This window comes from Oenanthe melanoleuca, chromosome 12 (genome assembly GCF_029582105.1).
Source record: "Oenanthe melanoleuca isolate GR-GAL-2019-014 chromosome 12, OMel1.0, whole genome shotgun sequence".
Classification (NCBI taxonomy): domain Eukaryota; kingdom Metazoa; phylum Chordata; class Aves; order Passeriformes; family Muscicapidae; genus Oenanthe; species Oenanthe melanoleuca.
In genome coordinates this window covers 14,043,706-14,058,565 of record NC_079346.1, presented here as the reverse complement: position 1 = coordinate 14,058,565, position 14,860 = coordinate 14,043,706, and the positions used below count along the sequence as shown (strand labels likewise).

The following is a 14,860-nucleotide window of genomic DNA, read 5'->3' as shown; positions in this document are numbered from 1 at the left end:
GCTCCCACAAGTGTGTGCTCCCACAGGAGTGGCCCTGGGATGCTCCCACAAGTGTGTGCTCCCACAGGAGTGGCCCTGGGATGCTCCCACAAGTGTGTGCTCCCACAGGAGTGGCAGGTTCAGTGACCACACATGAAGGCAGGCACAGAGCTGTGGCCACACCGGGGTTACCTGGGTGTGACTCCCCCAAGGAGCAAAGGGGAAACAGCCTCCCTGGGGGAAAGGCTGAAAGTACAGCTTTGTCATAAGTAGGACACATGGGAAAGAGCAGAGAACATTCCCTGACCTTCCTTATCGTGCCAAACCATGGCAAGCTCACCCCAGTGTTTGGGCCTCAGCATTGGGATGGGAGTCAGGCAGAGATGGTTTTGCTCCACACTTCCAGCCATGGTCGTGTGACACACGAGGCAGAGGTGAGTCCTTGTCCTCCTACACACAGTGATGAGCCTTGGAGACTTCTCACTGAACATCCACACCTGTGCCTGGCTCACCTTGATGTCAAGACACTGCTGCCTGCTGGAGGGCGTGTGACAGGCTGTCCTGCAGCCTCGCAGGGTGTGCACATAGCACCCCCACAGCGGCCATGAGCCTTGTACACAAAACCTGCTCACACTCGAGGCAGGTCTTAGGGAGTTAAGAGCATTTTTTTGGCTCGCTGTGCTGGTGGAAGAGCGACTTACAGCACAGCAGATGGATAAAATTCTAATTTGGGTTTCACATGATTTATATAAATAGGCTTAGACGAGGTTGCGCAGCGATGGCGCAGTCATCTGCCAGCCTTGCTCTGTTTACCTCGAGACCCTCTCCTCCCCCTGGCAATGAGCACCTCAGCAGTGTTTGGTGTGCTGGCAGTAAGAGTCACCTCAGCTGTGTCACCTCCTGCCAACGCCACGGCTCCCAGCAAGGCAAAGCTGCCTCCTGCCACCCCACCCGGCTGGGCACAGCTCTTACACTCATCCCTCAGACCAGAGACAGATTGCCAAGGAGCACACCAGAGTCACAGCTCATGGGAGCACACAGCACATGGGAGCACACAGCTCCCATGGCTGGCTCAGGAGAGTGGGAGAGGGTGTGGACCACCCTGCTTCCTACAAGAACAGGGCTCTCCCAGCCCCACTCGCTCACAGGACACCAAGTTCTGATGGGGCCTCTCCCCAAGGGTGGGTGGCTCAGAGTCAAGGGACACCAGTGGCCCCACTGCCACTCTCATGAAAATGACACAGTAACTCCCCCTCCTCCCCACAAGTGTGTCACCAAGGAGCCTTCACCACATCCTGACAAAAATCATCATGCACACCTTTGTCGGGTTTAGTTAGAAACCTCTTCAGCATCTCCACTGCTCCTCTGTCCCTCAAAGGGTGACATGAGCTGGTGCTGCTCCCAAGAAAAGGCTTGTGATGAGCAGATAAAGGTCTGGCTCCTGTAAGGCTCCAGCCTGCATCTGCTGAACATCTCCATCACACGTGTGCTGTCTCCTAGAAATCAAATGTGACATGATCCCAGCAGAAAAGAAAGTAGAAAACTGAGCTGCTGGCTTCTTTATGTGGTCACCAGACGCTGGATATGTGACAGGTGCATTTTCTCAGTGTCAGGTACAGCTCAGGGGTCACTCACACCTGGTGCAGAAGACAGGGGCAGGGCTCTGCTTTTAGCACACATTGACCACCAGATATCCTAAGGTCTGAGGGGCAATCAAAGCAAAAATGCCAAGTCTGGGCTGAACTGGGAAGTGGGGCACAAGTTTCTCCAGTCTGAAGGCCAAAAGCCAGACTGCCAAACAGAATGACACTTTTCCCTGTGGGCCCAAAGCACCCCATGTCACACCATGTTACACTGTCATGTAAAACCTCTGCCTTTGAGTGTGCCTTTGGCCCTGGCACAATGATCACCATCCCAAAGTGGATGCACAGTTAGAGGTAGAAAATGATGGAAACATCATTAAACTGGCCCAGAGTTTGTCTGCCTGCATCCTCAGTTTTACAGCATGATTTTCTACAGAAACAAGGTTCTCCCAGCCACACCACCCCTGCACCCCTCCTCTCCAGCTCTCCTTTTTGGACACTTTCAGCCACACAGTACAGGGGCTCCCAGTTATTATGGGAATGTAAGTTTTGTGCAGTTTGGTGGCTGATGAGAAGGTGATGGTGTGTGTTTAGCTTTTACTGGCCAGTGAAAGCTCTTGCACATCCTTTACTCCACAACCCATTGGAAACCCGGCTTTGCTGGTTTCCGCTGCTCGTGGAACAAGTTGTATTATTTGTATAATTGTATCCTAGGAGCCCTAGTTTCTGTCCTGCACAGTCCCTGGCATGAGCAGGATTTTCCACGGTCAGCCTAGAAGGAGGGAGCAGACTTTAACCCCCTCAGTGCAAAGAGCAGATTCCCACATCGTGTTATTTCCATGCAACCCTCCCTATGAGAGAAAAAGCCCTCCTAGGACCAAGGCACCATGCAAAGAAATCTCAATGCCAGCAAGGGGTTGCCTCTAGGAGAGGTGCAGGTGGCCTGGGAACAGCTGGGGACCCTCCTGGGGAGCTGCTTGAGCCTTCACAGCTCCTGCAGCCAGTACCATCCTCAAACCCCACCTTCAGCCTGGCTGCTGCCAAAACTCTCTGATTCAGCCTCTCTTTCCAGCCATGAATCATAAACCAGCTCTTCACCAGCTGGGATAAGGCACAGGTCACCAAATGAAGGAAGAAAAAGATTTCTCGAGGTCCGAAGTGGATAAGCCCCTATGATTTAAGTTTCCCTGCTTGCACCTCTCTGCTGGAGGAGAAAAGTGATATTGTGCTGGCAGCTGGAAATACCTCTGCCCAAGGAGATGCAAGCAGAGCCAGATCCCTGCTCTGGGCCACTGTGGAAGGTAACAGTAGATTTGTCAGGCACCTCCAGCTTGAGATGAGCAGTCCAAGCCATACATGGCTTGGAGCTTCTTGAGATCTGAGTCTGCTGAAGAACCCCAGGTCCAGAGGGGAAGGTCTCTGGGGAGATCACAGCCATCCCAGAGCACAGCCACCCTAGTCCCTGTTGTCTGAGTTCATCACTGAGGTGCTCCTTAGCCAGCCTGAGCCACATCAACATTCCCAGCCCTACTTGTTCCTGTTGTCTGAGATCCACCCCTAATTATGGGCAGCTGAGAGAAGAAAGGAAGCACAGAAGTGCTAGAGATTCAGGTCAAAAAGAGGTGGGATGCTGGGACACCAGCAATTCCTAAGAGAGCTGCAAATATCCTGCAGATGAGGGCTAGGAGAGATGCAGGGTGCAGGACCAGGTGGCCCATGGAGCCCCCCATCATCAGCACCTCCAAGGGCTCAGAGCCAAGCTGGGCTCTTTGCAGTGTGGGTTATGGCATGTGTGGGCATAAAAAGCTGGACCATGAAACTGCTGTGGAGCTTGGAGGCCAGTTTGTGCTGCCCTGGGAAAGAACAGCAAGTGGCAGGTTCAGGGCACTGCCAGCAGCTGGGCAGAGTGTTCCTGCATTTCCCAGTGCCCACAACACTGGCAGATTAGAAACACGTCAGGCAGAAAATATTTGGGGTTTTCTTCTAAGAGATGCTGCCTCTGTGCTGAGGACACACAAAAAAAAAAGGGTTGGATCTTCTGTCAAAACCATTTCCCACTACTGCAATGTTTCTAAGCAAAACCCAAAGCATTCCAGAAGAGACTGGGGAAGACACCCAAAAACCAGAGAAAATAACTTATGGTTTAAAGGGTTTCAGAACTGGATGATTTAATTGTTTCTGGATTTCATTTCAGTGTTCATTTTTAAAAACAAAGCTTTTAAAAAACACCTACTTAGTTGTAATGGCAAAGATATTTTCTTGGAAAAGTGTGGGTAGCTTGTAGAGTCAATGTTTGAAAAATAAAAAAAAAAAAAAAAAAAAAAAAAAACCCTTGCTAATTCCCCAGAGCACAAAAATCACATTTGTCTAGGAATATAGTTACAACAGCAGGATTTCACTAGCATGTAAACTAGCAGTTGGTATCAATCTCTGAGGTTTTCCCAGTATCTTAGCAATTAAGTGACATTATTTCAATCCCAAGCAATAGAAGTTCTTACATCTTCCAACAAATACACCATCATGAAGCTGGAAGCTTTGATAAACTGGACAGCTGATTCCTGCCACAGATCACAAACCTCTGCTTCCTCCTGTGAGTCAATACTAAGCATGGTTTCAGTGTGAAAACTGAAATCACAGATCCTCTACTGAAAGCTCTTCCTTGAGCGAGGGACTTTCCTGAGCTGGGTGCTCAGGGTCACTGCCTCTCCCTTGGGACACAAAGGCATGAAGCCTGGATTATTTTGGTCTCATGTGAAGTCACTGGTCCCCATTCACAACTCCCCCTTCATTCACTCCAGAGCATTCCCATGGCCAGATGTTTATCACTCTTGTGTCACCCTCCAACTATTTTGCAGGGGTGGTAGGAGTGGCTTTTGGAAGACATCTGAGTACACACACAAATACTTAGGCTTAGGCTTAGGCTGCTGTGTCTTTGGACGAATAATTAAGTGCAACTAATCAGGAAAAATGTTTTTATGCTAGCTATGACTGGGAAGAGAGGATCCCAGCCCTGCCAGATAAAAAATCCCTGTGGGGATTTCTAAGTGCAAAAAGCCAAAACCAGCTGGACTACAACCTTGCTTGTCCATGGATTTGTGTGGATAAGGAATTTTAAAAACATAGGAAGCTTTAAAAAAATAAAACTAAGCAAACAAAATAACCCTTCTGTCTCTTACCTTCACACAGTCTGAACTGCTGCAAGAACAACATGGCTCTGTGTGTGTTGGGCAGCACAGCCCTGTGCTGGAGATGCAGCTCTGACAGAGGTGGTTGCTCCTGCAGCGCCCAGACCCAACAATTTCTGTCCAAAACAACCACTCATATACATGTATTCAAAAATACCTGGGTTTTTACTCCATTTATAACACACCTGGGAAGGTCAGCCTGTCTGGGAGTGCTTTTCCTGGCCTCACTTGCTGCAGGCAAGCAGCAGCTCTAGTATAACACCAGTAGTAATGCTCACCCCAGATAAAGCTGTCCTAGGCCCACTTGCCTTGATATCCAAAACAGATGCTGGCAGGATCTGGTGCTCCTGCTGGTGTTCCTGCTGGTTACAGGCAGTGATGAACTGTTCCCATATCAGGAGATGGTTTTGAGAAGGCAAATGACAAATCAGCAGCTGCTGCCTGGTGATGGCTCAAACGGGGCAAGGTGGGCTTGTTTTGGAGTCAGGACCTGTACAGGGAAGGCAAAGCACAGCTCAAGCATCCATTGCACCCTAAGTACTCTGAGATCATTGCAGCATCCAGGAAGCCAGAACCCACCCCTGGACAGGGCAACCCATCCTGCTGAGGTCACTAGGGCAGATCTACAACACCTGGCAGCAGGTCCCAGTCCTGATCCCTCTGAAACCAGTAGCTAAAGCAGCTAAAGTTCCCATTTAACTTCAATGGAAACAGGATTTGGCCTGGATCTCAACTAAACCCATGCTCATCAATGGCTTTGCTTGGGGTTTAATTCCCTGGATTAAAGGGAATTTGCCCCGCAGTCACTGAGGGAGCCCCAGCTCCCTGGGCAGAGCTCAGCACCCACACCCCACCACAGCTCTGCCACAGCCAACGAGAGCAAACCAACCCAAGGGCCCTGGGTTTTAAACAAACAAACAGCAAAAAGAGAAAGAAAATGAAAAAAAGCAGAGCATTTATTTCCCTTGCAGCTGTGCTCTCCCGGACAGAGGATTTCTGTGGCAGGACAATGATGCTTTATGCAGACAAGGTTAAGTTTCAGCTACTTGAAACTATCAGCTCTTGTGTTCAAATCATCTTATTACCTCCACAATCAAACAAGGCTTCCCCATGGGCAAGGATTCGATCATGCTGTTAAACTGGACACAAAGGTCAAGTAATGCTGGATTTAAAGCGATATAATGGGAGTGGTATAATATTCCCAAGGCTGCTTTGGGAAGGGGGATACAGCCATGTGTTATTTATCCTGTTGGAACAGGAAGGTCCCATGTGCTGAGCCCCATTTCTAAGAAAGAGGAACCCAAAATCCAGCTCTAGAGTTGGGGTACTGGTTCCCAAATATCCCCTCTGAATTTACTACCGTCTAGCAGCAGTCTTGGTCCTCTCTAAAACACTTAAGGTATTTTCAGATCCAGTGTGACATCTCCAGTAGAATCTCACTTTTGCTTTCCTCAAGCAAATTTCCAACTCAGCTCTCTCCTAGCAGTTGCCTCTCCCACCATCTGTTTGTGGAGGGCAGCACCTCTTCTAATTACCTATCCAAGATCTCTTCATGCCCCAAGTGGAAAGAAACAGCCCTAGATCCCATCAGTTGCAGTCAGACTCAGCTTGGGAAGTTACTCTCTTTTTGGGCACATCCCACAGTCAGCAGCACACAACATATGATGAAGCCAATGTGCATTTCAGGGCTGCAAAGCTAAAGAGAGCAGATGCTAAAGCCTGAGTGGAGCCTGTGAGCTGAGGCTGCAGGGAGGCACATGCTGAATGTGCTGGGGAGGCCATGGCTGACCAAGCATTTGTCCCCCCACCATGCAGGGGACAGGGATTTACAGACCAACCTGGTGCCAGGGGAAAACATCCCTCACACTGCACGTGTGTGGAAGGCATCATGCAGTGGAACAGGAGGAAAACAGCTTGTCTGCACCTTCCTTGCTCATACCAGAACCATTGCTCCTCCAGCCAAAACCTGGACTGTGTCAGCCTCTGTACCAATGCAGCTTGGCATGGAGCAGGCAGCAAGCCTGGGAGCTGTGCTTGGAGCTGCTCCAGCTCTGCACAAGGCTCCAGTGGAAAAATGTAGCTTCCGTGATCCACCCCCTTGCCCAGAGGTAAGGTACATCACTGAACAGCTGTAGCATGAAGATGTGGGATCTCCTGTGCAATGGGCTTGCTACCCTCCAGTCTTGACTATCAAAGGAAATGATGTTGCATTACTGGACCCCAGTGCACAGCCCTAGCTCCCAGGAATTAATGCCCTGGGAAGAGAAGGTGTGGGAGCAAGACAGAATTCCCTGGGGACACACATAAGCAGGGAGCCGCTTTGCGTGCAGCAAAGCACTAAGGAAGCTCCCAAACAAGCAAGGCCTTTCAAAGCACAAGCCTTTGTCTCCCTCCCAGATTCCTTCCCAACTCCTTGGGATCTCAGTCCAGGGGAAGGAGGAGGCACAAATGCAGAACCTTTCTGAAAGTGGCATGGACCATTCCCCAAAGCAGGACCAGCTCTGCACCCCAGATCCACACACCTCTTCCTCAGTCTCCCTCAGGGCCCATCCTTAGAGGCACCACCTGAGCTTGCTGGCTGGTTCCTCATGCCAGCTGACATCCTGGCCTTGCCAGGCAAGCCCCAAACACTCTGCACATGGAGCAGAAGCTCAGCTGGGCTTTCTGCATGAGCCAGCTCTGCCTGTCCCACAAGAGCCAGAGTAGCTGGTCAGGAGCTCAGGGGATGGCCTAGACATGACCACCATTTCATTTGCAGATTTCATACCTTCCATCTTCAAGTAGCTCCTGTGTAGCTTGATTTAATGATCCCACAGGTTTCCACCCAAGCCCCAGGCTATGGGGAAATTTGCACAGGTGTGGCAGTGTTTCATTACACAGCAAGATGGAACAGCTCCTGGCCCTGTGCACCAGAGCTTCCAGGGTGCTCTGGATGCTCCCTCTGCATCACCCCCTGCTTGAGATGCTCCATGTGCAGCCAGCATGAGCCTGGGCACCTCTGAACTCACCAACACTGGGAGAGGGGCTGGCACAGAGTGCTGAGGCACTGCTGTCTGGTAGTTGCCATCACATAGCCACCCAGGGTGTGAAAAGGCACAGGGTAAGGGAGCTAAATCTCGTGATTATTTAATGTAATTAACCACAGCATTGAAATGGGCCCATTACCAAGGAGATAGGCTGCTAGAAATCTTCCCTGCTCTTCTTTGAGCACCAACCCAAACACAGGAAAGGCTCTGCCATATCTTCCCAACAGAGGAGTGGAGAGGAGTAGGTCAAGCTTTTTGTTTTGCTTTTGTTTAATTAATATTATTTTCAGAGGTTGTTGATCCTGACTTCAAAGAGAAGCCATGTCTCATCTCAGGCTCTGGCACTGCAAGATGCCAGCATGACCCCACATTTCTGGACAGGTGCTCACACTGGTTTGGTTCAAAGCAAGGGAGGCAGCTGACATCCCCATCAACTGCTTCCCAGGGCTGTGGCCAGCACCTTTCCAATGGGGATAGTAAAATTAATTCATTAATTGCTTCCATCCTTTGGTGTTTCAGGTGGGGCAGCTTACAAGAGTCATCCATTCTGCATTTCTACACCTTCCCAATGCAAAACAGATAATTTTAAAGCATTTTTAGTACTCCAGTGATTTTTTCAATGAACCTGCTTCTCACTCTTGCAAAAGCAAAAAGAGTCCTTCCTGGACAATACACAGTGGATGGGCCCTGGCCACTTGCAGCCCTTGCACCAGGGCTGGAGTGTTTCTGCAATGCTCTTCTGAGGCAATGGTGGGATGCAGGGACATCTCACAGCATACTGAGGCTTGGGTTTTTTCACCAGCAATTAATTCAGCCCATAAAAGTTGTGCTGCATTAGGCTATCCACTCTTGTGCTTCAGGTGCAGCTGAAGAACTGTGACTGTACATGAGGAAATCCTCACCTCACAGGACTCTGGGGTTCAGTAACAGCCACCCTGGGTCAAATAGCCAGTGCTCTCTTGCCACCTCCTCCAGGGCCATCCAAACCCACCACTGTGACCCACAAGCCAAAACACACCTTGAGGCTCTAGTGGCTTTGAGCAGAGCCACCAAAAGCTACATTAGCATCCCTGGCTGGCCCCTCACAGAACAGCATCACCTCAGTGCTTGCAAACACTGCCTGCATTGGGCTATGAGGATGAAGACATCATTGGCAGTGCTTCTCCTGGGCTCCCTTCCAGCAGCCCTCGCTGCGAGGAGGGGTGACCAATTCCCAGAGCAGCTCTGTGAAGTCATTCTCCCCCAACAGCCTTCTCCTCCCTGACATCATCAGCTGGGCAAAGCAGGCACAACAGTGGGCCCTGCTGCAGGATTTGCTTCCAGAGGCACCAGAAAGGAAGCCTGGCTGCTCACAGAGTGTGGCTGGGTGTATCCAAACGAGGGAACTGCCGTGGAGCAGCAGCACCCCAAGACTCCTGTTCAGTGAGCTGGGTGACACTGGTGGGAAAAGGCTCAGGAAAAGCAGGAAGGAAACAACTCACCCAGCTCAGTCTTTCTTGAACCTGGCTTGGGAGCATCCTCATGCTGCAGATAACCAGGAGTCCATGGGCTCAGCAAAGCCTCTGTCTATCAAAGACAAGGTCCTGGAGCAGAAACTCATGTGGTCCAGAGCAGGAATGCATGGGGATGCAGAAACCTTCATTTAAATGAGCAAAACAAGGCATTAGTGATGAACATCTTCCAGAGGGTTACAACAGGAAAGGAAGCACGCACCCCTCAATGCAGCAAGAGTTTCTCCTCCACTCGCTTTGGTGTCCAGCACAACACCCAGGCACAGAGGGCAAGGAGCTGTGCTGGGGGGTGCCAGGCTGCTGACCCTGGGAGTGGGGCATCCCTCAGAACCAGGGAGAGCAGCTGGGAGTAGCTCCCAAATTAACAGGAGTGGGGGCTGAGCTCCTGTGTTAGAAGTATTTAAAGATTTTCTGGGCTGGCGTCTTCACCTCCTCGTCCACCCCAGCATCACCCGCCATGGTTTTACCCAGAGAGTCCCAGTATAGCTCACCCTGCAGTGCTGGGGCTGCATCCTGCCCTCCAAAAAGCTTTTCTCTGCTCAGGATGCCCTTGCCAACACACCCACAGACACTCACCTTCTGCCCCAGTTTCCAAATCAAATGTTTTAATTTAGGGCTGGATGAATTCTTTCAAGTGGGGGGAATAAATGACAGGCAGAAACTGGAATTTCTCTGCCTTTTTCCAAAAACTAGCATGAGCCATTTCTTTACTTTTTAAAGTTCTTAAGACATTAACCAGAAAATTAAAAACATTTGGTGTTTTCATTATGTTTTTTCATTTTTTCCTCTCATTTTTTTTGCTATGACAAAAAGCAAAAGAAGAGAATGTTGAAACCACCGAAAATCATTTACAAAAGGGAAGAAACTTTCATTTCTCAATTACAACACAAGCAAGATTTTTAGTCTTTTTTAGCATCTTCACTTTCTACCTTCTTAGCCCTAGAATTCAGCAGAACAGAATCTTAAAAACATTCAGGGGAAAAAAAAAAAAAAGCTCAATTCCAGAGATTCTGGCTTCTCATGCCCAAGAAAAGTTGCCAAAACTTACTGATACTTGATGACAATATACTAGCACTGGAACAGTGATGGTGGTTGCAATAGCCAGGAATTGATTTGAAATTAATTGGGTTTGATTTTTTTTTTACCATTTTGTGCTCCCTTTCGTGCCATTGAAGTTCAATAAGAGGATGCAATGCACCCCTTTGGGGCCCAAAACTCTCACCCAGAGACAGTAACATTTCTCCAGGATGGGGACAGCAGCAAAGCCACACACAGCTACTGTCAAGCTGCATAGCTGAGGTTTGCTCATTTGACTTCCAAACACAGTGCAGTTTGAGAATAAACTTCCCCTGAGCAACTTCCATGACCAAGATAACCCGAGATAATCACGGATCGCTCGATGGCTGCTCTGCCAGCGAGAGAGGAACGACTGGATCTGCCCTGAATGCTGGCTGCCCACAGTTTGTTCAGATGGCCAGGGGACACCAGCTTGGGAATGAGGTGTCCTTGAATACCCCAGAGTGACAGAAAGAAAGCATATCACATGAAGGTTGTGTGTAGCTCAACGTGCTTTAGAGGTGCTCTTTAAGGGGCCTACAAGCTCTTGCAAATCAAATGCACCTAAATACCAAACGGATTTCAACCCAATTCCAGAGGTAACACCACCTACTCACATGCCAAAGCAGGGAGCAGACTTGCTAATTAACGTGTCTCCTTCATGAATATTGCACTTCCCGAGGAGGAATTTGGTGCTCCAGCAAGAGGCTGCTGAAAGGGAGCCAAGCTGGGCTGAGCAGCGCTGCTTTGAAACTGCTGAGGTCCCTCTGGCAGGGCTGGTGCTAAAGCCAGCCCCTGGTTTTCACACCCACTGGGTGAGTCAGTGGGTGCCACCCAGGTGCCAGCTCCAAAATGCACACTCAGCTCACAGGCACATCTTGGGGGACACAGCAGAGGTGGTGGCAGGGACGGGAAGGGGAAACACAAAACCACAGGATGTTTGTGGTCCTGAACCTCTGTGACATTTGACAGTACCTGGGGCCTGACCTTTTTTTAACCCACAACCAAATCCTTCCCTAGAACTTTCTGGGAGCTTCCTCAGGCTGCAATACCACCCCAGCACTGCCCTGTTTTCTGTTGTAAGCAGCCACCTGGGCAGTCCAACAGTCCCATCCACACACAGCTGTCACACAGCCCAGGGAAGGGCCAGCACAGCCCCACACACTGTGCTGGGAAGAGCCAGCTTTGCCAGCCCAGTTGGAGCTAATCAGGCAGGTTTCCCTCAGCCAGGGCTTTCAAGGCTCTCCCATGATGAGGTATTACCTTGGTCTCTATTTGTTTCCCCTGGCAGCCTCCTTTGATGTTACCCCATGAGACTGAGCAGGGAGACACCACAGAAACCTCACAAGATACATCTGGCATTCTCAGAATGCAGGAAAGTTCCTTGGTGTCCTTCCCACACCAGCATCCCCACTCTCACTTCAGCACAGCTCAGGTGCCTGGCCCTCCAAAACCCATGTGGTGCCTAAATCCTCTTGGTCTTGTGTATGGTTTGATACTGAAGTAGAAATTACACTCCTAAACCCACCCAGGAATCTCACTTTATTAGTTGTAGTTGAGCTGGACAAGGAAAGCCAGGTCTGACCACATTAAAAGGGTTCATGCTTTTTTAACCAAAGTGTTGGGGTCAAAGGACTCATCATTTCAGATCCCTGCAAACTCAGCCACAGTGCTGACAATGCTGGAGAGCAACCAGCCAACAGTCCCAACAACATCAACCAACACCAGCAACCTACCAACAGTCCTACCATGGCCTCATTTGGAAGAGACTTCCAGAGGCACCAAATGGACCCCTTTGGACTACACCACATCTCCAGAGGAGATCATCTTCATCCCAAGAGTCCTGCCCAGCTCCTGCTCTTCAGAGACTGAAATCAAGGGCTGTGTGTGAGCTCTCCCCACAGCCTGGCTGTTGGCATTTAGCCCATGACAAACAGCCATGCCAGCAGCAGGCTCCAAGCTGAGACTGGATCCCACAGCATTAAAGCCACTTCTGAGAAAATACACAGCCCATGTTATTACCCTGTGGGATGAGCAGGCTTCAGAGACCTGTTCTGTAGCCCTTTCTGGACAATCACCCGTTAAATTTAGCTCCTACTACACGTGTGCCTGAAATCTGCTTGGCAGAGAAAAAAAAAAAAATCCCAGAAAATTCACTCGATCTTCATTAGCATTTCCAGCATTGCACAAACAGCCTCCCTGGCCACTGGAAAGTCTGCCTTTACCCAGCCAAAATGCTCCTTTGCAAGTCATTTGAATCTTACCTCAGAAAACTCCTTTCCTGCCCACACACACAGGGAAGGAGCTGTAATCTGACTTTATTATGGTCATGCATGTGCTGTTGCCATGGAAATGGACATGATGCTACTGGATCTGACTGCAGCACAGCCAGGCACAGGCAGGGACCACAGCCAGGATCCTTGAGGCAGTGCTGCTGGAGGATCCCCCTTGGCCAGCTTGCTACAAAATCCCCCAAACCCAACAGTAGTGAAACCCCCTCAGACCAGGAACCTCAGGGTAGCACCAATGGCAAGTACACCAGAGACCACTTGACACTCAAGGTGGTAGCAATGCAGCTCTTGCTTTGTCATTAGCTCCACTGGAAAGTTATTAAGTCAAGGGGAAAACACCCCCAAATGTTTCTGTGGTAACTGTGCTCAAGAACTTGGTCTCTTCAATCATTTGGCCAGTCAAGTCAGCCCTGTGCAGGTGTGACATGGGCCACCACAAGAAGACAGAAAGTCCTTGCAGTGAAAAGCAGGACACACCCAGCCTGATGGACCCTCCTCAAACTGGAACCTGCAAGGTGCAGCCCCTCAGGAAAGTAACAGGAGCCTTGGTGATGGGGGTATTTCCACAGAGCCCAGAGGACAAGCTTAAGTTGTGATAATAACAGAGGCTATAAATTCCTGGAGAAGCCATCCTCTCTCAAGCATGATGGAAACCATCTTCGCCAGGGGAAGCAGAGTTTAAACCACGGCTTGCCAAGGGAAGTATGGGTCTACACATGCCCCTCATTATTTTTCTAAGCCCCTGGCATCCTTCACAATTGCTGCTGGAAACCAGAGATTCTTCCAGTCAAAGGCTGTACTTATCTCCTCCTTCAGGTCTGTGCTCAAGCCCTGTGCTGGGCAGGGCTGCAGACAAGTCCAAATCTAAAGCTCAGGCTGTGCCAAAAAGGACCACACTCAATCCTGGAGCAACCAGGGGGCAGGATGGAGTACAGCTGTCTTGGAGCTAAACAACAGCAAGGGCTTTGTAAGCATGGAATGATGAGAGGCAGACAAGTCCTGTGAGTTTAGGAGTTACCAGCAGATCAAGCAGAAAGGGCTCCATGTTCAAAGCCAGATTGCACAGAGGCTTTGAGCAAGCTCATCTCCATGACAGGAAGGTGAAACTCAATCATCTTTAAGGTCCATTCCAACCATTCTATAGTTCTATGATGACACAGATGGTGAAGCAGATCAGAATAAAAACTTGATTCACTGAATACAGAGAGAAGATAAAGCTTTAGCTGCCACATAGGATTTGAGGAAACAAAAATGCTCCTCTAAGGCCCAAGGAAGGAAGGAAGGGCATCACAGCCCCAACCTGCCCACTGATGTCCAACTGCTCCATCGCTCTGGGCTGTGTGGGGAGTGCCAGTGCTCCAAACCCCTCTGCCTCAAGCAGCATGGAAATGTCAGGGGTGCAGCCAGTGCCCACCACCTCTTCATGTGGGCAGGAAGGCTTTCAGCACCCTGCCATGCCCAGGCTGGTGTTGGAGCCGTGGCAAAGGGAGATCCCATATCAAGCACACAGCTCTGTGTTGCACCCTGAGATGCCAGCCCACATGGCTGAGCTCCCCACTCACAATTATACATCTGCCCCTTCCTCTGGCCTTTTCATCATCCCAGACATGCAATATCAACTACACCTGGCAACAGCCTCTCATTTACCTTCCCAAGGGTTGAAAGAACCTGGCCAATATTTATAGCAGCAAATCAAGCCAGCAGTGCACTAGCTGCTTTGAGAAAAATAGCTGAGGCTTTTCTGAGTCCAGGTCTATTTATTATTCATCAAATTGGATTCCAGCTTCCCTCTTCAATTTTATGTGTTGTTTTTCCTAAAATATGGATTTTAGTTTATGATGAGGTTTCACTTAAGGATTAAAAGAGAGGACACAGAAAGGCAAAACAGGAGAAAGGAAAACAGAATGATTAAAAAGGCATTCTGTACAAATGACAACATTTTCAGCAAACAGAATTTACCTTTGCAGAAACCAGCAAAGGTCAGGACATCAACAAAAGTGACAGTGCACATTTTTTATTAATTACTTGATATGAATTACTCAATGGATCAAGAACCCAGTTTAACCAACACCTCTACCAGAGCCCAAGTGTCTCAGCTGACAGGAAGTGTCCCAAATTGGCTGTGGGACCAAGTGTCCTGAAGTCAACCAGAAGGATCCCTCTGGGAGGGCTGGGGAGGCAGGAGAGGCAGGAAAAAACACTTGGCTGATGCAAGGTTCCTGCTTGGAG

At 49.6% G+C, this 14,860-nt stretch overlaps 1 protein-coding gene across 2 annotated transcripts in view; it reads right to left on the bottom strand.

Annotated features, from left to right (window-relative positions):
• Positions 1-4,902: 4,902 nt before the first annotated feature.
• The window catches only part of POC1A (POC1 centriolar protein A), a 69,788-nt gene continuing 59,830 nt past the window's right edge, over positions 4,903-14,860 (bottom strand). For both annotated transcript variants that reach the window (XM_056501523.1, XM_056501525.1), the window contains exons 11-12: positions 9,255-9,409; positions 4,903-5,237 (exon numbers count right to left, since the gene is read on the bottom strand). In XM_056501523.1, the coding sequence (XP_056357498.1) occupies positions 9,293-9,409 (117 nt within the window). In that variant the 3' untranslated portion in view covers positions 4,903-5,237; positions 9,255-9,292. The remainder of the gene's footprint in view (positions 5,238-9,254; positions 9,410-14,860) is intronic.